We start from the raw sequence: 21,967 nt of genomic DNA, 5'->3' as shown, positions 1-21,967 counted from the left end.
AAGGCAGCTGTTTTTTTTAGTAAACAAACAGATGCTAATGCTAAGCTAGCTTAGCTAACGTTACTATACACTGAATAAAATGATGTGTAAAATTTACTTTAAAAAGGTTTTGCAACGTTCTGCATTTGCTTTTTTTAAGTAAATTTAATTTCAGATAAATTTAAGTAACTTCAACTCGGTTTCAAGACTTAAAATAAGTGAACTGAACTTCAGTCAATCCTTTCTTTTATTAAACTTTACTTCATTTATTTTTACTGAATCAATCCTTTCTTTTAGTAAACTTTACTTCATTTATTTTTACTGAATCAATCCTTTCTTTTAGTAAACTTTACTTCATTTATTTTTACTGAATCAATCCTTTCTTTCAGTAAACTTTACTTCATTTCTGCACACAATAGTACCTAATTACAATTACTATACATGCATACAATGTACTATACATTACAATGTATACATGCAATCCCTGTGTTGAGACAGTGAGACCTAATAAATCTTTGAGATTATGTAAATATTTGAATGCGTGTTTTAACTAAAAGTATAAAAATTTCAGGAATTATAATATATTATGTATCATAAATTATTTGAGTAATATTGTATAAATGAAGTAATTGTAATTAGGTAATATTGTATGCAGAAATTAAGTAAAGGTGAATAAAAGAAAGGATTGATTCAGTAAAAATAAATGAAGTAAAGTTTACTAAAAGAAAGGATTGACTGAAGTTCAGTTCACTTATTTACTCTGTGTAACATTTAAGTCTTGAAACCGAGTTGAAGTAAGTTTTACGCATCATTTTATTCAGCGTAGTAGATCACATGTGAGTGATATTTACAGAGAGAAAAGCAGCCAGTCTTTTGGTAAACAGATGCTAATGCTAAGCTAGTTCAGCTAACGTAACTATACTAGTCCTGTACAGCTCGTCTCTTTCAACATGAAAACAGATATAGAGTACTATAGATGAACACTGGGAACAATAGAAACTCTGAAAACACTGAAAAAGGCTCTTTTATATTAATTTTCTGTTCTTTTCTCTTGTTTGTTTTGTATTGTTTTTTGTTTATACAGTGGCAGCATTAGCAGCAGAGAACGATAAAGAATTTAAATTCTGTGGGTTCTGGAATCACGGTGACGGCCTGAGGAACCTGGTCTATGATTTAAAGACAGGATGCAACAGTATCTACATTTCAGCCAATGAGAGCACACTGTCCCTCCGCGGAGAGATCACGGCTCAGTGTGTCAAATCTGAAGTCATGCCCCTGTCCTCGTCCCCGTCCCCGTCCCCGGGGCCTAGTCACTTCTGTGTGTACTGGGAGCCTCTGCTGGACCGGTTGATGGTGAAGGTGGGCGACAGGGAGATCCCGCTGTGCAAGTCTCGCGGTGTTCAGACGACCTGTTGTACTAATCTCTCCGGCGGGAGACAGACACCGGCACGGGACTACGGTATCATCAACGCCAGCGTAGGTGGAGACCCTATTACCAGTAAAGTCATGGCGGAGTACGAGTTCGGAGGCGACTCCATCAACTGCAGTAAGAGTCTTTAGTATTTTTATTCTGCATTATGCATTCTATCAATGAGCAAATGAAGTTACATGTAAAGTATAAAGTGCCTTTCTAGGAACCCAGGGTTCCTAGAAACCTTGGATTCCTACTATTCAAACACACAACTATTAAAAAATGTAGATTAAAATTTACTTTAAAAAGTTTCGCAACTCTCTGAATTAGCTTTTTTTAAGGAAATTTAATTTCAGATAAATTTTAGTAACTTCAACTCGGTTCATAGGCAGCTAACCACTGCAGTAAGAGTCTTTACTATTTTTATTCTGCATTCTATGTATGAATAAGCGATTCCTATTATTCAAACCCACAACCATTCAGACTACTAGAAAAATGATGAGTAAAATTTACTTTAAAAAATGTTTTTCAACTTTCTGCATTCGCTTTTTTTAAGTAACTTTAAGATTTAACTTTTAGATACGTTTAAGTAACTTAAACTCGGTTTCAAGGCTTAAATGTTACACAGAGTAAATAAGTGAACTGAACTTCAGTCAATCCTTTCTTTTAGTAAACTTTCCTTCATTTATTTTACTGAATCAATCCTTTCTTTTAGTAAACTTTACTTCATTTATTTTTACTGAATCAATCCTTTCTTTTAGTAAACGTACCTTAATTTCTGCATACATTACTAAAAATAATGTATTACATGCCATCCATTTGTTGAGACAGTGTAATATGTGTGTTATACCAGTGAAGTCATGGCAGAGTAGGAGTTCATAGGCGGCTCCAGTAAGAGTCTTTAGTATTTTTATTCTGCATTATGCATTCTATGAATGAGCAAATGAAGTTACATTTAAAGTATAAAGTGCCTTTCTAGGAACCCAGGGTTCCTAGAAACCTTGGATTCCTACTATTCAAACACACCAGACTCACACTGAAAAAAAATGATGTGCATATGAACAATATATAAACATCTGATCCTGATCTAATCCGTTTCCCTTATTTCTGTTCACTTACAGAGGAAGAGTTCTGCGAAAAGGTGGTCCAAAAAGCAAGAGGGGCGAACATGTAAGACTTTTCTCATTTCCTACATTTTCTCAGTGGCCTAAACCCAATCTTTTTGTTCAAATGTGACACAGATATATATATATATATATATATATATATATATATATATATATATATATATATATATATATATATATATATATATATATATCTATGTTTACTGTAGACACAAATCACATTTAAAAAGAGTGTAAGTGTGAAGACATACAAAAAAAAATATTTTTAAAAAATAATGATTTGAAGGGAATATCAGATTTTACCTGTAGGATAAACACAGAGAAATATAATGCAGCGGTTATATTCAGTTGTTTCAGCATAAATAAAGGCCATACAATTAAAATGCTTGAATGACAAAAAGACAAGCAAAACTCCAGAAATGTACCTGAACACACCTCCTTTCCAGAACACCACACCCATCAGTGTAGATATATTCAGAAGATCTGCTGCTGTTTAAACAACTCAGACAAAAGGCATGGAAGTAGACTCTTAGTGGGGTGTAAGATAGCAATAAGCATCATGACGCACCTTGTGCAGGGTATAAGATAGAGCCCATTCAGTTCTGATTTCAGACACTTTTATACAAGGCATTAAAATTGAAAATTGAATTGAATACATTAAAATTGAATCTGATCTGATAGATACTGATCACTTCTGATTGGGTGAATGCAGGGTGATAATCCTGCTGTTATTTCAGTGTTTAAAACAGGGCTCTGAAATTAAAATGCTCGTCTCAGACAAAACAATAACAGCTTGGTTACAAACAGGAAGTTAAACTCTTGAGGTAAAATGTACGGCGGTGAGTTTCTGGGTTTTTCACACAGTCAGCTCATTCACTGCTGTGTATAAGTCATGTGTAGATGAGTTATTATGCAGTTATTGATTATTATAGGGTGAATTATGGGTGTTTGGGAGATATTAATATTTATTTTCTAGTGTGAAAAAAAAACAACAACTAAAAATCAATATTGTTGCAAAGCCCTGACTGTGAAACCATAAAATCTAAATGATCATTTTTAATATTACAGAAATTTATTTTTATTTATTTTTTTGGGCTGTTTAATCACATTAATTGAAACAAATCAAAATCGTCAGTATTACAATTTTTTTTCTGTTTAAGGAAATTTAATTGCATTAATTGAAATAAATAAACATATAATAAAACCCTGGTTATTGTGACAGAGCTGCAGATGTGCTGTGTCATGGTTTTTTGGTGTGAACCCCACCCGTTCCTGAGTGCAGAGTTCAGTAGCTGTGTGTGAATTATGTGTGTATATTATGTGTGTATTGTGTGTGTTATATATGTGTATTATGTGTGTATTTCAGTGTAGGGTTTAAACCCCGAGCTGGGAGGATATTATTTCTTGGTTTTGATGGTTCCTGTTAGCGAACACCACAGTATATCCAGTAATCAGCAGCTGAAATAAAGTGTAAACTCTGTAGGAGACGCTTGATGTCGGTGTGATTGTGTGTGATTGTGTGATTCTGCAGGATCGAGGACGCTGTGATGAGATCCAACACTGTGGGAAACGTGGATCTGCCGTGTGCCGAGAGCTCTGTGATTGAGATGAATGAAGACTTTTCAGGATACAATCTTACCCTGACTGTAAGGGTCCACACACACACGCACACACACACACACACACACACACAATAACCTAAATTAACCTGAATTAAATCAGAAAACTCTACAGAAAAATATCAGTCTGAAATAAATCTGAAGAGAAGGTGGGTCATGCAGCAGGACAATGACCCTCAAAATGTTGGACCTGAAGTAGTTCTGGGTGATTTACATGATAAATTCAGTTAATTCAAGTACAGTTTTAATGCGATTTTCAAATTGTAGTGAAAACGCTACTCATTTCTAAAGTGTTTATCCGTATTACATTGGTTACCGGGGCCTCCCACAGATTAAGCCGTGCATATTTTCTAAACAATTCGCTTAGTTCGAAGACTGAGCTCATACTGAAAAAAGTTTTAGCACTTTCCACACAAACACTCAGTGGAAAAAAGTGTATATTTATCTAGAAATAAATCCAACCAATTCTAAAAACTGCAATGTAATCGCTCTCCGGTAAGGATCTGTGATTCATTTAAAAAAAAACAATAATAATAATCTCTCCTTAAAAGTTTCTTCTGTGACTTGTTTAGTGCATTATTTCTTCATTTTCAGTCACAAACCTGCGTTCTGAAGTAAAATCCAGTGTCTGCCAGAGTGTGAGTTTGTAGATACAAAGTCAGAGCGTGATATGAATGCGTGAGCTTGTATATAATGTTTTGAATCATTGATTCACTCAATAAATTGACTCAAAACAAATTATATGTAATTGTAGAGGGGAAACAGCAATTTTACAGAAGAGAGAAAAAGGCTACGCCGTAGGTTTGATGCAGAAATATAAATTGGCCTTAAATCTGAACTGACTGTCAAATATATGCCCCATATTTGAACTAAACAGCTGTTCAGGTGCAGTTTAACCTGATTTATTACCCAGATTATTACTTACTACAGATTACTTACTAAAGAATGCTAGCTCTGCTGCTGCTCCATGCAAATCTGTTTCATACTGAACATGGTTTATGTAAAGCTGTGAAAAAGCTTAAAGTATAAAAGTAAAAGTAATGTAAGAGGAAAAAATAAAACCACAGAGTCCTATAGTGCACTACCCCCCCCCACACCAAAACACATTTTTCTAAAAGCCATAATGACTATAATGTTCTATTAAAATGTCGTACTTTTGTATGTGTAACTCAATAAATATTACACATATAATCAAAAATTATAATTATTTATTGTTCCTTTTATTTTCCTTCTCAATAACATTACAGTCCCACACTTCCTTCTGTATATTTTAATAAATAAATGTATTTATTTACTCTGTTGTTTCAGGCGAAGAAGGATCCTACCACAGTGCACCTGCCCGCCTGCCTCAAACCTCCAAACAAAACGAAAGCCAAAGTAGTCTGTACTTACTACAAAAACATCTCCATGTTCCAGGTATGATTACACTTCCGTACAGTTTAATTAAGGGAAAGCTGCTGGTTTGAATCCCATCAGCAGCCGGAGTCTGAGAGAGAGAGAGAGTGTGAGAGAGAGAGTACAGTAGATCATACTGCTTCTCCATCAGCAGCCGGAGTCTGAGAGAGAGAGAGAGAGAGAGAGAGAGAGAATACAGTAGATCATGCTGCTTCTCCATCAGCAGCCGGAGTCTGAGAGAGAGAGAGAGAGAGAGAGAGAGTACAGTAGGTCATGCTGTTTCTCCATCAGCAGCCGGAGTCTGAGAGAGAGAGAGAGTGTGAGAGAGAGAGTACAGTAGATCATGCTGTTTCTCCATCAGCAGCCGGAGTCTGAGAGAGAGAGAGAGTGTGAGAGAGAGAGTACAGTAGATCATGCAGATTCTCCATCAGCAGCCGGAGTCTGAGAGAGAGAGAGAGAGAGAGAGAGTACAGTAGATCATGCTGCTTCTCCATCAGCAGCCGGAGTCTGAGAGAGAGAGAGAGAGAGAGAGAGAGAGTACAGTAGATCATACTGCTTCTCCATCAGCAGCCGGAGTCTGAGAGAGAGAGAGAGAGAGAGAGAGAGTACAGTAGGTCATGCTGTTTCTCCATCAGCAGCCATCTACATATCATCTGTATCTGTAAAACATGGTGTCGGTAGTATCATGATTTATGTTATTGCTGTAAAGGAGGAAAATTACACCAGATACTGAAAACAAAGCTTTACATACTTTTACCCTCATAAATATGAAATATTGGATAATTGTCTTCCAAAAATGGAATAACTGGGTTCTCTTTATCTACTTTTAGGACTTGTGTAAATGTCTGATGAAGTTTTAGGTTATTTTTATGCAGAAAAATAGAAACTTCTGAAGAATACTGCTGCTTTAAAAAGAAAAGAATCTCATAAAGTGATGCTTTAATGCATGTTTCTGTGATTTCAGGGATCTGAGAAGGTTCTGGATGAAGTGATCGGGATCTCTGTGGAAAATGAGATTATTACAAACCTCCCAGAGCCTGTCAGAATTAAGTTCCATCACTCTGACATTCTGGTGAGTGTGTGTGTGTGTGTGTGTGTGTGTGTTTATCGTTGGTAGTTAGGTATACACTCTGTGGTTATAGTGAGCTCGTATCTTATTGGACGTTCGTTTCCGAACAGCAGGTTAAACGTATCCTCCTGCTGCTTCATTCAGACAGAGGTTAAACCACATCAAAGAGCTGGAGAGGGTGAAGAAACAGTTACTTCAAGATCTGAGAAAAAGAAAAGACACTAAACTTTTCTGTTTACACTCTACAAAAAACAGCAGATTATCACAATACTACAGATCCCTCCTTGTAATAACGCTGTACTCAGCTGGGTTAGGATGCACACATTGTTGACACAGATGTGCAAATACACACGTTTTGCACAGCTTCTCTATTTCCTGTGCAGAAGAAATATTGCCAATAGAATAGGACTATCTGGAGCAAATAAATAAAAATAAATATATAAGAAGCATGCCTCCCCTGTGTTGAGCTGTAGAGTGGAACGATAGAAGGATAGAATTCCATACAATATATTTTAGATTAGATTTCTATGGTGTCTTTTTTCACTTTTTATTTTGTCTTTTATTACTTTCAGTAATTGATTTTTATTTTACTGTTTCATGTGTTTTACTTTAGTTTAATTAAGTTTTATTCTTTTTTTGCTTCATTTATACATCTTTTGTTGCCTTTTGATTTTATCAATTTTATTACCCTAAATTTTCTTAAAATTGTTTTTTTTTTCTCATTTCTCATTTTTTATCTCATTTTATAATAGTATCTTATCTATCTTATTTAAATTCTATTTAGACAACCACTACTGTAGGTATTTGTTTGGCTACATTTTAAATGAGGTTTACCCTTAAATGTACTATAGATAGATAGATAGATAGATAGATAGATAGATAGATAGATAGACAAACACAGATAGACAGACAGACAGACAGACAGACAGACAGACAGACAGATAGATAGATAGATAGATAGATAGACAAACAGACAGACAGATAGACAAACACAGATAGATAGATAGATAGATAGATAGATAGATAGATAGATAGATAGATAGATAGATAGATAGATAGATAGATAGGCAAATATGGATATTTTTATTGAAGCATAAGAGCTCTAAAATTTCTAAGCCCCGCCCCAATTAAAAGTTACTGCTTTATTACTCCACATGGTGGCGATATAATCAAATGAATAGAGTTAATAAACCTGCAGTGAAGAATTTTTGTTATTAAATTTTGTTTCCTCTGCTGAGAAGCGTTTGTTGAACACGTCCAGGTAGCTGCACCGTTAAAATAGCAATTCGCCAAAATCAGAGCTTACCTGATCTACTCTTAAAGAGAATGATGAGCAAGAGATTGATTCATTTTATTGTTTTTTTCTTAATTTAATGAAGACAGTACATAAGAAACAAAATGTTTCAGTGTTTTATTTTCAATGTCTGTTTTATTAAGGCTGTTTTACTGGCATAAAACATAAGAAATATCAATATTTTACACACATGTGTGTGGTAGTGATGTAGAGGTCACTGTGACATTTTTAGACAGTTTTATAATCTTTTTGTAAATGTTTCTTCCCTTTAGGTCCTAACTTAACAAAACAATACTAACAATACTTATATAATTAAGCAATAGAACCTGAGAGGGAGTATGTTATCACAAATAACATCACGGCTGTGATTCGGTCGTAGATCATCACAGCCGTAATGTTATTCGTGATAACACGCGACCTCGAGTGTTCTATTGCTTTTATACAACAGTTTCTTTTTACAAAATGAATAAAGAAAATAAATCAAAGAACTTTAAGAAATTCAGAATGAATATGCTTTAATATGGACGGTGCCTTCCTCCAAAAAGTAGTTCCACCACAACTGTAACAGAACTGAAACTTAACTACAAAACGGCGTATGGTTCATACAGACTAACACCACGAAAGTTAGCTTGAAAGCTAAATTGTGAATAAGTGAAGATGGTAACGTTAGGAGCGTGAAATAACGCTAATACTCTCCTCTCCTGCTCCGTGGAGTCGTCTTCAGGTGAACGCTGCACATTTTTTGAGTGTTTCTGCTTGTTTTGCTGGGTGGTGTTGATTTTAGCTAGCCGGCTGGACTGGGGTTAGGTTAGCGTAGCTTGCTTTAGCTCAGCAGTAGCTTAGCTTAGCCTAGCCTGGCTGGTTAAGTTACTGTTCTGGCTGTCAGACGGCATTAGCCGAGCGATTTTCTTTCCCTTTTTTCCACAAGAGACGAGTCAGCGCTGCAGGGTACGGACGAGCGTGCCGTGGTTGAGTGCTAGCCTGCGCTAAGCTAACGCTGCCGCTTATGCCGTTGATGTTTCTAAGCTGTCCTGTGTGTATAAATATGCCGTTACTCGGCAACGTGTTGGCGGAGTGATACAGGTTTAGTGTGAGAAGGCCGTGATGTTATCACATATATCATCACGGCTAGAACACTGCTCAACCAATCAGATTGTGAGGTCGGAACTAACTGTTGTACACTAATGTTATACTAATATAACATTATAATAATGCCAGAACCACTGACAATTTATCCAATAAACATAAAGTAACTGGCGAATAAACGTTGCTAAAATGTTAATTTAATTATGATAATACAAATTTCTGGAGGTTTAAATTGCTGGGATCATGTTACCCAGAGAATAGAGGTTAATTAGAAGATTTGGTGTTAATCTTTTTTTTTTTTATTTCTCATTTTTTTGCAGGCAAATCAGACCGCAAAGTGTGTGTCCTGGGACACGAGGAAAGGTGGGTCCGCCTCCCAGAAAACAAACAAACTGAAGTAAAGAGAATATCGTGCCGTATCTCAGTGTGTTATGTTTCCAGACACCATAACAACAAAGCGTCTGACTGATAACGCTGGAGACGAGATGGTGTCTCATTCCATTTTCTCTTTCCTCTGTAGATAACGAGATAACGTGGAGGGAGGAGGGTTGCGTAACGGTTCACATAAACCCCAAAGAAACCGAGTGCCGCTGTAACCACCTCACGTACTTCGCTATTCTTGTGGTGAGTGACGAGTTTATTACATAAAAAGAAGAACAATATGAAAAACAGTTCTTTCTTTCAGTTCTTTATTCAAATAATTGTATATACATATATATACAGTACCAGTCAAAAGTGTGGACACTCATTCTTTCATTCAATGTTTCTATTTTAATTTTATATATTTTTCCTACATAGTAAATGAATAGTGAAGTGATCTATCTGATTATAAAGGAACACATAAGGAATCATGTAGTAACTTAAAACTATTAATCAAAAATGTAATTGTGGTTTCTGAGGCTGGTAACTCTGATAAATTTATCCTGTACAACAGAGGAAACTCTTGTTCTTTCTTTCTTTTCTTGGGCAATCCTGATGAGTGCCAGTTTCATCATCATAACCACTGAAGTTTTTAAAATTGACTTTCTGATTGACTGACCTTCATTTCCTTAAGTCATTTTTTCACTTTTACACTTTACATAGTTGAGTAGATCTTCTCATAATATGAATTACTCAAATATGCTGTCAGTCTGCCTGCTCTGGACTCCATTTCCCAGCATTCTCGAACTCAAAACTACCATTACATGACACTACGGTGTTCCAATTCGCCTAGCTTTTGATTGTTTGCACCTGGACTATTGGTATAAATACCCCTCAGTTTGCTCTCTTTGTTGTTGAGTATTGAATCTTAGTTTCCTAGCTTTGATATGACATGTTTCTCACTGTTTATTGGCTTTTTGTGTTTTGACCTGTTTCTGTATTAGGGTTTACCCTTTTTGCCTTGCCCAGTTTATTGCTTGTTTTCTGTTGCCGACCTAAGCCTGTTTTTTTTTACTACTATTTCGCCTATTTTGCTAAAATAGTAGTTTACTAAATAATTTCTTATGTTTTTCTTCATAGTCTGGATGAGTTTAGTATTGTATCTACAATACAGAACGTTTTAAAATAGTAAAAAAAAAACACAGAATTAAAGGTGTGTCCACACTTTGGGCTGGGACTGTATATGGTGCTCACAGGATGCTGTTGGGGGGCTATTTAGGACTACAGTCTGTATTTATTATAGAACTACAGAGTGTCCTATATGATCAGTGCAGGTGGTCATAATGTTATGATTAATCCGTGTAATCACTGTAAACACTCCGTCTCTCTTCTTATAACAGCAAGTGAACCCAACCAAAACACTGCGCCACCTGCAGGCCCTCACCTACATTACAGCGGTGGGCTGCGCCGTGTCCATCGTCAGCTGTGTGGTCCTCTTCATCGTACTCTGCAGGAGAAGGTCATTCACTGTGTGTGTGTGTGTGTGTTCAGTGTGTGTTCAGTGTGTGTGTGTGTGTGTGTTCAGTGTGTGTTCAGTGTGTAGTGTGTGTGTGTGTTCAGTGTGTGTTCAGTGTGTGTGTGTGTGTGTGTTCAGTGTGTGTTTAGTGTGTGTGTGTGTGTGTGTGTTCAGTGTGTGTTCAGTGTGTGTGTGTGTGTGTGTTCAGTGTGTGTTTAGTGTGTGTGTGTGTGTGTGTGTTCAGTGTGTGTTCAGTGTGTGTGTGTGTGTGTGTTCAGTGTGTGTTTAGTGTGTGTGTGTGTGTGTGTGTTCAGTGTGTGTGTGTGTGTGTGTGTTCAGTGTGTGTTCAGTGTGTGTGTGTGTGTGTGTGTGTTCAGTGTGTGTGTGTGTGTGTGTGTGTTCAGTGTGTGTTCAGTGTGTGTTCAGTGTGTAGTGTGTGTGTGTGTGTGTGTTCAGTGTGTGTGTTCAGTGTGTGTGTGTTCAGTGTGTGTGTGTGTGTTCAGTGTGTGTGTGTGTGTGTGTGTGTGTTCAGTGTGTGTGTGTGTTCAGTGTGTGTGTGTGTGTGTGTTCAGTGTGTGTGTGTGTGTGTGTGTGTGTGTTCAGTGTGTGTGTGTGTGTGTTCAGTGTGTGTTCAGTGTGTGTGTGTGTGTGTGTTCAGTGTGTGTTCAGTGTGTGTGTGTGTGTTCAGTGTGTGTTTAGTGTGTGTGTGTTCAGTGTGTAGTGTGTGTGTGTGTGTGTTCAGTGTGTGTGTGTGTGTGTGTTCAGTGTGTGTGTGTGTGTGTGTGTTCAGTGTGTGTGTGTGTTCAGTGTGTGTTTAGTGTGTGTGTGTTCAGTGTGTGTGTGTGTGTGTGTGTGTGTTCAGTGTGTGTGTGTGTTCAGTGTGTGTGTGTGTTCAGTGTGTGTGTGTGTGTGTGTGTGTTCAGTGTGTGTGTGTGTTCAGTGTGTGTGTGTGTGTGTGTGTTCAGTGTGTGTGTGTGTTCAGTGTGTGTGTGTGTGTGTTTAGTGTGTGTGTGTGTGTTCAGTGTGTAGTGTGTGTGTGTGTGTGTTCAGTGTGTAGTGTGTGTGTGTGTTCAGTGTGTGTTCAGTGTGTGTTCAGTGTGTTTAGTGTGTGTGTGTTCAGTGTGTAGTGTGTGTGTGTGTGTGTTCAGTGTGTGTTTAGTGTGTGTGTGTTCAGTGTGTAGTGTGTGTGTGTGTGTTCAGTGTGTAGTGTGTGTGTTCAGTGTGTTTAGTGTGTGTGTTCAGTGTGTAGTGTGTGTGTGTGTTCAGTGTGTGTTTAGTGTGTGTGTGTTCAGTGTGTATAGTGTGTGTTTAGTGTGTGTGTGTTTAGTGTGTGTGTGTTCAGTGTGTAGTGTGTGTGTGTGTTCAGTGTGTGTTTAGTGTGTGTGTGTTCAGTGTGTGTTTAGTGTGTGTGTGTTCAGTGTGTATAGTGTGTGTTTAGTGTGTGTGTGTTTAGTGTGTGTGTGTTCAGTGTGTAGTGTGTGTGTGTGTTCAGTGTGTGTTTAGTGTGTGTGTGTTCAGTGTGTATAGTGTGTGTTTAGTGTGTGTGTGTTTAGTGTGTGTGTGTTCAGTGTGTAGTGTGTGTGTGTGTGTGTGTGTGTTCAGTGTGTAGTGTGTGTGTGTTCAGTGTGTGTTTAGTGTGTGTGTGTTCAGTGTGTGTGTGTTTAGTGTGTGTGTGTTCAGTGTGTGTGTGTTTAGTGTGTGTGTGTTCAGTGTGTGTGTGTTTAGTGTGTGTGTGTTTAGTGTGTGTGTGTTTAGTGTGTGTGTGTTCAGTGTGTAGTGTGTGTGTGTGTTCAGTGTGTGTTTAGTGTGTGTGTGTTCAGTGTGTGTGTGTGTGTTCAGTGTGTGTTTAGTGTGTGTGTGTTCAGTGTGTGTGTGTGTGTGTGTGTTCAGTGTGTGTTTAGTGTGTGTGTGTTCAGTGTGTAGTGTGTGTGTGTTCAGTGTGTTTAGTGTGTGTGTGTTCAGTGTGTAGTGTGTGTGTGTTTAGTGTGTGTTTAGTGTGTGTGTGTATAGTGTGTGTTTAGTGTGTGTGTTTAGTGTGTGTGTGTGTGTGTATAGTGTGTGTGTGTTTAGTGTGTGTTTAGTGTGTGTGTGTATAGTGTGTGTTTAGTGTGTGTTTAGTGTGTGTGTGTATAGTGTGTGTTTAGTGTGTGTTTAGTGTGTGTGTTTAGTGTGTGTGTGTTTAGTGTGTGTTTAGTGTGTGTGTGTATAGTGTGTGTTTAGTGTGTGTGTGTATAGTGTGTGTTTAGTGTGTGTTTAGTGTGTGTGTGTATAGTGTGTGTTTAGTGTGTGTTTAGTGTGTGTGTATAGTGTGTGTGTGTTTAGTGTGTGTTTAGTGTGTGTGTGTATAGTGTGTGTTTAGTGTGTGTTTAGTGTGTGTGTGTATAGTGTGTGTTTAGTGTGTGTTTAGTGTGTGTGTGTTTAGTGTGTGTTTAGTGTGTGTGTTTAGTGTGTGTGTGTGTGTGTTTAGTGTGTGTGTGTTTAGTGTGTGTTTAGTGTGTGTGTGTTTAGTGTGTGTGTGTTTAGTGTGTGTGTGTGTGTGTATAGTGTGTGTTTAGTGTGTGTGTGTTTAGTGTGTGTGTGTTTAGTGTGTAGTGTGTGTGTGTGTGTTCAGTGTGTAGTGTGTGTGTGTTCAGTGTGTTTAGTGTGTGTGTTTAGTGTGTGTGTGTGTTTAGTGTGTAGTGTGTAGTGTGTGTGTGTTTAGTGTGTGTGTTCAGTGTGTGTGTTTAGTGTGTGTGTGTGTGTGTTTAGTGTGTGTGTGTTTAGTGTGTGTTTAGTGTGTGTGTGTTTAGTGTGTGTGTGTTTAGTGTGTGTGTGTGTGTGTATAGTGTGTGTTTAGTGTGTGTGTGTTTAGTGTGTGTGTGTTTAGTGTGTAGTGTGTGTGTGTGTGTTCAGTGTGTAGTGTGTGTGTGTTCAGTGTGTTTAGTGTGTGTGTTTAGTGTGTGTGTGTGTTCAGTGTGTAGTGTGTAGTGTGTGTGTGTTTAGTGTGTGTGTTCAGTGTGTGTGTTTAGTGTGTGTGTGTTTAGTGTGTGTGTGTGTGTGTGTGTTCAGTGTGTGTTCAGTGTGTGTTTAGTGTGTGTGTTCAGTGTGTGTGTGTGTGTTCAGTGTGTGTGTGTGTGTGTGTTCAGTGTGTGTTCAGTGTGTGTTTAGTGTGTGTGTTTAGTGTGTGTGTGTGTGTGTGTTTAGTGTGTGTGTTCAGTGTGTGTGTGTGTGTGTGTATAGTGTGTGTATAGTGTGTGTTTAGTGTGTGTGTTTAGTGTGTGTGTGTGTGTGTTTAGTGTGTGTGTTCAGTGTGTGTGTGTGTGTGTGTGTGTTCAGTGTGTGTTTAGTGTGTGTTTAGTGTGTGTGTGTGTGTGTGTTTAGTGTGTGTGTTCAGTGTGTGTGTGTGTGTGTGTATAGTGTGTGTATAGTGTGTGTTTAGTGTGTGTGTTTAGTGTGTGTGTGTGTGTGTGTTTAGTGTGTGTGTTCAGTGTGTGTGTGTGTGTGTGTGTGTTCAGTGTGTGTTTAGTGTGTGTGTGTGTGTGTGTGTGTGTGTTCAGTGTGTGTGTGTGTGTGTGTTTAGTGTGTGTGTGTGTGTTTAGTGTGTGTGTGTTCAGTGTGTGTGTGTGTGTGTGTGTTCAGTGTGTGTGTGTGTGTTCAGTGTGTAGTGTGTGTGTGTGTGTGTTCAGTGTGTGTGTGTGTGTTTAGTGTGTGTGTGTATAGTGTGTGTTTAGTGTGTAGTGTGTGTGTGTTCAGTGTGTTTAGTGTGTGTGTTTAGTGTGTGTGTGTTCAGTGTGTGTGTGTATAGTGTGTGTTTAGTGTGTGTGTGTTCAGTGTGTAGTGTGTGTGTGTGTGTGTGTTCAGTGTGTAGTGTGTGTGTGTGTGTGTGTTCAGTGTGTAGTGTGTGTGTGTGTTCAGTGTGTTTAGTGTGTGTGTGTTCAGTGTGTGTGTGTGTGTGTGTGTTCAGTGTGTGTGTGTGTGTTCAGTGTGTAGTGTGTGTGTGTGTGTGTTCAGTGTGTGTGTGTGTGTTGTGTGTTTAGTGTGTGTTTAGTGTGAGTGTGTGTGTTTAGTGTGTGTGTGTATAGTGTGTGTTTAGTGTGTAGTGTGTGTGTGTTCAGTGTGTTTAGTGTGTGTGTTTAGTGTGTGTGTGTTCAGTGTGTGTGTGTATAGTGTGTGTTTAGTGTGTGTGTGTTCAGTGTGTAGTGTGTGTGTGTGTGTGTGTTCAGTGTGTAGTGTGTGTGTGTGTGTGTGTTCAGTGTGTAGTGTGTGTGTGTTCAGTGTGTTTAGTGTGTGTGTGTTTAGTGTGTGTGTGTTCAGTGTGTAGTGTGTGTGTGTGTGTGTGTTCAGTGTGTAGTGTGTGTGTGTTCAGTGTGTTTAGTGTGTGTGTGTTTAGTGTGTGTGTGTTCAGTGTGTAGTGTGTGTGTGTTCAGTGTGTTTAGTGTGTGTGTTCAGTGTGTAGTGTGTGTGTGTTCAGTGTGTTTAGTGTGTGTGTTCAGTGTGTAGTGTGTGTGTTTAGTGTGTGTTTAGTGTGTGTTTAGTGTGTGTTTAGTGTGTGTGTTTAGTGTGTGTGTGTGTGTTTAGTGTGTGTGTGTTCAGTGTGTGTGTGTATAGTGTGTGTGTTCAGTGTGTTTAGTGTGTGTGTTTAGTGTGTGTGTTCAGTGTGTTTAGTGTGTGTGTTTAGTGTGTGTTTAGTGTGTGTTTAGTGTGTGTTTAGTGTGTGTGTTTAGTGTGTGTGTGTGTGTTTAGTGTGTGTGTGTTCAGTGTGTGTGTGTATAGTGTGTGTGTTCAGTGTGTGTTCAGTGTGTGTGTGTGTGTGTGTTTAGTGTGTGTGTGTTCAGTGTGTGTTCAGTGTGTGTGTGTGTGTGTGTTTAGTGTGTGTGTGTTCAGTGTGTGTGTGTATAGTGTGTGTGTTCAGTGTGTGTTCAGTGTGTGTGTGTGTGTGTGTTTAGTGTGTGTGTGTTCAGTGTGTGTGTGTATAGTGTGTGTGTTCAGTGTGTGTTCAGTGTGTGTAGTGTGTGTGTGTTTAGTGTGTGTGTGTTCAGTGTGTGTTTAGTGTGTGTGTGTTCAGTGTGTGTGTGTATAGTGTGTGTTTAGTGTGTGTGTTCAGTGTGTGTTCAGTGTGTGTGTGTGTTTGTGTGTTTAGTGTATGTGTGTGTGTGTGTGTTCAGTGTGTGTGTGTTTGTGTGTTTAGTGTGTGTGTGTGTGTGTGTGTGTGTGTGTGTGTTTGTGTGTGTGTGTTCAGTGTCTTTGTCTGTGTATGTATGTGTGTGTATTTAGTTACCTGTATCAGGTGTTAAATGAGGGGTTGCAGTGCCCTCTAGTGGTCTCAGGTGGAGGCAGTGATCTGCATTGGGCCGTTTTTCTCACTTTCAATCAAAAACAAAATACACAAATAAAAGCATGTATCAGATTTAACTTCATCATGAAAAGATTAAATAAACATACTAAAAAATACTAACTATAAAGAAAAAATTTGGTTTATTTAGTAAACAAAAGTGTTAAACAAACCAGAATATGTTTTATATTTTTAATTTTTCTTGTTTAGATGATCAGTTTTGAACATCTCTGCTGGATTTTCTCAGTCAGTTTTATGAGGTAGAGTCTCCTGGAATTCAGGCTTTCAGTTAACAGCTGTGCTGAACTCATCAAGAGTTAATTACTTGAATTTCTTGTCTCTTAATGTAAAGTTTGAGAGCATCAGTTAAAGTAAAGTAGTGAAGAGGTAGAGTTACAGGTATACAGTGAATAGTGAATATTTGAGTAATGTTCTAATCCAGATTATGAGAAGCAACAACTACTCTACTAAATAAACTCTAAATAAAAATAAAAAAAGTTCAGTCAATCCAAAAAAAAAAGAATTTCAAGAACTTTGAAAGTATCCTCAAGAGAAGTAAAAAAAACATAACAAATGTGATGATGATGAAACTGGCACTCATCAGGACTGTTCATATCAGAGTTATTTTCTTCTGAGTATTTAGGTTTGTTTAACACTGTTTTTAAGTTACTACATGATTCCTTATGTGTTCCTTCATAATCTGATAGATCACTTCACTATTCATTTATAATGTAGGAAAAATAATAAAATCATGTATAATATTGATCATCCTGTTTTTTTTTTTGTTTTTTTTAGGAACTCCAGGATACCAACAGGCCGGCGGTCCAGCAGCCTGGTGCACCGTGGCCTGGTGGTGGCGCTCTTCTTCCTGTGTCTCCTCTTTGTCCTCACCGGCACTATTGGTAATTTGGAGCACCAGGGGGCGTGTGTGTTCATGGGGGCACTACTGCACTACGCTCTGCTCAGCACCCTCTGCTGGATGGCTGTGGAAGTGATCCAGTCGTTCATGATGGTCTGCATGGTATTCAAACGGTTAGACCCAAACCCATGGATCTGGTACCTGCTGGGATTCGGTAATTATACACTTTTATTTACTGATATATTGTTTATTTTATCATATTTTACAGTTTATCTGAAGTTACCAAAGTCTAAAGTAAAAAAAAGTTGGGACAGTATGATAAATGCAAATATTGGGCCATAGCGCTGCCACTATTGAATAGGCTTGAATCCCGGTCATGCAGCTTGCCATCAGCTGCTGGAGCCCCAAGAGAGCACAATTGGCCTTGCTTTCTCTGGGTGGATACAGTAGATGGCGCTCTTTCCCCTCATCACTCCTAGGGTGATGTGGATCAGCACAAGGCTGCGTCTGTGAGCTGATGTATCAGAACCGAGTCGCTGCTTTTTCTCCGAGCATTAGCACTGCGATGCTACTCGGTGAAAAGGTTCAAAAAGAGGCGGAGTCTGTGTTCACTATACTTAACATAAAAAGGTGAAATAACTAAAAAAAAAACTTGTTTTATATTCTAGTTTCTTCAAAATAGCCCCCCCTTTGCTCTGATTACTGCTTTGCACACTCTCTGTATCATTCTCTCAATGAGCTTCAAGAGGTGGCCACCTGAAATGAAAAGTTTTCCAACAGTCTTGAAGGAAGGAAGGAGTTCCCAGAGGTGTTTATTAGCACTTGTTGCTCCTTTGCCTCATTTTTTGTTAAGTACATAAAACTCCACATGTGTTCATTCATAGTTCTGATGCTTCAATGAGAATCTACAATGTAAATAGTCATGAAAATAAAGAAAACGCATTGAATAAGAGAAGGTGTGTCCAAACTTTTGGCCTGTACTGTGTTTACAATGACTTTTACTCGATTTCAGACAGTATTAAAAATATATAGTTCCATAAATAGTTGCAGTCATGCCTTTAGTAATTTGTGCAACATTTGTTTTACAGGTTTTCCAGTTCTGCCTGTGGTTATTCTGGCGTCCATGGGGAATATTTACGGTCAGAGGACAGTTATGTCCAGTGATGAAGCTGCAAAGCCCTTTCGCATGTAAGAATGAAGGAATCACAGGTGCATTGTGGGTAAAATTTGTCCCTCTCCTCATGCTGTACTTTATTTTTATGTTATTCTGTGCCGTGTTGTTTCAGGTGCTGGATGACGGACTCTCACCCGGCTTTACTCGCTCACTTCATTCTGAACCTGGGCTTCCTGGCTGCGGTGGCGAGCTCCGGCTGCATCATGCTCCTCCAGGTGGTGAGACAGGTTCAAAACACAAAACATAAAGAGTGGGAACAAAATCGGGTGAAGTTTCTCAGTATCTGGGGGCTCAGCTGTCTGTTCGGCACCACCTGGACTCTGGCCTTCGGGACGACGTCAGAAACCGTCGTCTTTTTCTTCTGTATCATCAACTCTCTGCAAGGTGAGTTCTCAAACTGTATATATATATATATATAGATAGATATGCAGAAATGTAAGGGATGTATATATATATATATATATATATATATATATATATATATATATCAGCTTATATAACAGTGTACATTTATTCATCCCTCAAAATAACTCAGTATACAACTATTAATGTCTAAACCACCCGCAACAAAAAGTGAGTACACCTCTAAAAACAGACCACACCCCTAAATGTCCAAATTCAGCACTGCTTGTCATTTTCCCTACAAAATGTGTTACTAGGTCTCAGGTGTGCACAGGGTATAAGCAGGTGTGTTCAGTTTTGCAGTACAGCTCTCACACTCTCTTATACTGAGAGTCACTGAAAGTTCCAACATGGCACCTCATGGCAAAGAACTCTCTGAGGATATTAAAAGACGAATCATTGTGCTACAAGAAGATGGTCAACATTTTGAAACTGAGCTGCAGCACAGCGGCCAAGATCATCCAGCGTTTTAAAAGAGCAGGGTCCAATCAGAACAGACCTCGCGTTGGCCGTCTAAAGAAGAGTGCTCGTGAAGCTCAGCGTCACGTACAAATGCTTACAAAGGTCTTTGAAAGATAGGTGCAGGAGTGCTGTCAGCATTGCTGCAGAGATTGAAGGGGTGGAGGGAGGGGGGTTAGCTTGTCAGTGTTCAGACCGTACGCAGTATACTACATCAAACTGGTCTGCACGGCTGTCACCCCAGAAGAAAGCCTCTTCTGAAGTCTGTACACAAAAAAGCCCTCAAACTCTTTGCTGAAGACATGTCAACAAAGGTCATAGATTACTGGAAACATGTCCTATGGTTCAATGAGACCAAATATCAGCACGGCTAGAACACTTCTCAACCAATCAGATTGTGATGTCGGAACTAACTGTTGTATAAATATATATATATATATATATATATATATATATATATATATATATATATATATATCATATACTGTGTTTTTCTTGCAGGATTTTTCCTGATGTTGCGGTTCTATGCTTTGGAGTGGATCCAGACGCAGAAGACTAATTCTGAATCCAGTAGCAGCACTTCCTCCACACCACACAACACGTCATCAGGCACGGACAAGAGCAAGGAGCCCATTCTTAAAGATTCTTAAAGCTTTTCATGAGCTTTTATCTTTGTAGATGAGCTGTGCTGGATGAACCTGGTCAGTACTGTAACTTAACATTCCCTTTAGGAGCCAGGTGAGCTCTGACTTTGTTGGATTTCTATTTTAACAGCGCAGCTACCTGACTATTCATACAGTAAGATCAACATCAACATACAGAGAACTGCTTTCAATTACACTGCCAAGATACCAAAAGATATGGAAGAGCAGAATGTTCATGAAGCTAATTGATCATGAAGTGTCACCTTAGGGCACAGATCGTACACCTGTGTAAGTTGTGAGGGGATATCTTGTGAGTGAGCTTGATTAAGGACTGGGCAGATTAATTATGAGAGTTGTACTGAGGTCCGAAAGTGGGTGCAGATTGGAATACACCATAGTTAAGGTAATAATACCACCCACAGTGTACAGTGCATTGGGGGGTTATGATGGTGACCGGCGGTGTCTGGCTAGAATTGTCCATGTAAACAATACAGTACAGTAGAATTCAATAAATCAATTAATCAACCTTTATTTCCACTTGGTAATACATTGAGGGTAACCCTTATTTTCAATGCAGCCGAGCATTTACAAAATAAAAGGGACTAAAAAAAATAAGTTTAAATGATAAAAACAAGCAAACAATATAAGATTTAATTAAGAAGAAGTAAAATAATTCAGAATAAAAGCATATGCTAAAATGTAAAGCAATAAAACAAAGAGATAAATAATTAGAATGATAAAATATAAACACAATTAAAGAAATACAGGACTAAAATAACACCAAAATTATAAAAAAGTAAATGATGGAACTAACATAAATAAGTTTAAAAAAAGGATTAAAAAAAATAAAAGGATGAAATAAGTAAAATAAATAAAATAAAAAGGCTAAAAGATAAAACATAAAATTTGACAAATAAAAAGACAAAATAGATAGAAGAAAAAAAAAATTAAAAGAAAAAACTTTTAGGTATTAAACGTTTAAAAGACACAGATTCCACATCACATTTAAATATCCAATATAGTCAACATGTTTCATAAGCACTGTATATGTTTATTGTTGTGTTTATTGTATGTTTTCACAAGGGCATTCTTATCGATTTTTATTTCTGTAAATAAATATATATATAAATGTATATATTTCCTGCAGGTCAGGTTTTTAGAAATGCCTTTTTAAAGTACTGCACTGAATACAGAGTGTAAAATTGAGAGATTGTTTTAGATACAGTGCAGGGCCAGAGTCTTGTTGTTTTTAAGCTCGTTCTTTATTCCTAATAAGCTTTTTTTTTTATTTTCTATTCATTTTTAATGGAGTCCAGCACTTTAGGTTTTTTTTTTTTTAGGTTTATTATTGTGCAAAACTACTGCATTAAATGTTATATATCATAAAAAGCACAACTTTAGCCAAATCAGTACTTAAGGCCAGTAATGAATTAAATGTAAAACGTTTTACTTGCTGGGTTTTTATTGGTACGTCGGATAAAAATGAACTTTTTACCTTTATTTTAATTCCTGAAGCTAAATGAATGCCATACACTAAAAAAATTGCAAAAGTCGTGATAAATCAGTGTGTAAACTGAAAATCAAGAGGTACCCCGTGGAACTAAATGCTTGGGAAAGCCCATCCACACCTGTGTGTAAGTTGTGAGGTGTTATCTAGTGAGGGAAGTTAAACACAGTGTCACATGTGTACCGGGAATATGTCATATAAGCCTAATATTACCACCCGCAGTGGACAGTGCAGTGCAGTGGGTTGTAATGATGGCGACCGGCGGCGTCTGGCATGAAGTGTCCATGCGTACAGATATGCAAATGCTGTAAACAGTGTTTTAATTTTGTATATTTGATCAGTGTTTTTAGATAATTAACATCTACAAACGTCTGCAATCACTGTAACTCCGCCCCCCAGGCCTCTGAGGCACTTTTATTTATTCTAAAGCTGAAGATAAAACGTCTGTTCATGTGTATTTTCTGTATTTTGTGTTATTTTAGTAAAATGTGATCTTATTGTTGTATAAAAATAAAAGATACAAATTGTTATGGATGATTGGGGTATGTTTTTCGTTTTTTATTTTTACAGAGCTATATAATAACTTTTTAAATGATAATTTTATTCATTAAAAAAAACTATACAAACAAATCTGTCCCTTCGTGAAAAAGTGTTCCCCCTCCATATAAATGAGCTGTGATTAATCACACATTTTAGAAAGCTAAATTAAATTTCACTACTAACCACAACCAGACCTGATTACTGATTCCAGACCT

At 37.9% G+C, this 21,967-nt stretch overlaps 1 protein-coding gene across 1 annotated transcript in view; it reads left to right on the top strand.

The window, feature by feature from the left end:
• Positions 1-21,746, top strand: part of LOC111191717 (adhesion G-protein coupled receptor G5) — a 36,593-nt gene extending 14,847 nt beyond the window's left edge. Inside the window, exons 3-14 of the mRNA XM_049465389.1 lie at positions 1,064-1,525; positions 2,512-2,560; positions 4,049-4,163; positions 5,445-5,552; positions 6,496-6,603; positions 9,301-9,343; positions 9,501-9,604; positions 10,741-10,859; positions 16,963-17,240; positions 18,115-18,214; positions 18,313-18,584; positions 19,563-21,746. Of these exons, the coding sequence (XP_049321346.1) occupies positions 1,064-1,525; positions 2,512-2,560; positions 4,049-4,163; positions 5,445-5,552; positions 6,496-6,603; positions 9,301-9,343; positions 9,501-9,604; positions 10,741-10,859; positions 16,963-17,240; positions 18,115-18,214; positions 18,313-18,584; positions 19,563-19,711 (1,907 nt within the window). The 3' untranslated portion in view covers positions 19,712-21,746. The remainder of the gene's footprint in view (positions 1-1,063; positions 1,526-2,511; positions 2,561-4,048; positions 4,164-5,444; positions 5,553-6,495; positions 6,604-9,300; positions 9,344-9,500; positions 9,605-10,740; positions 10,860-16,962; positions 17,241-18,114; positions 18,215-18,312; positions 18,585-19,562) is intronic.
• The last annotated feature ends 221 nt before the right edge of the window (positions 21,747-21,967 follow it).

This window comes from Astyanax mexicanus, chromosome 16, assembly GCF_023375975.1.
Source record: "Astyanax mexicanus isolate ESR-SI-001 chromosome 16, AstMex3_surface, whole genome shotgun sequence".
Lineage (NCBI taxonomy): Eukaryota > Metazoa > Chordata > Actinopteri > Characiformes > Acestrorhamphidae > Astyanax > Astyanax mexicanus.
The sequence above is the reverse complement of the archived record's forward strand: the minus strand, read 5'-3'. Positions and strand labels throughout refer to the sequence as shown.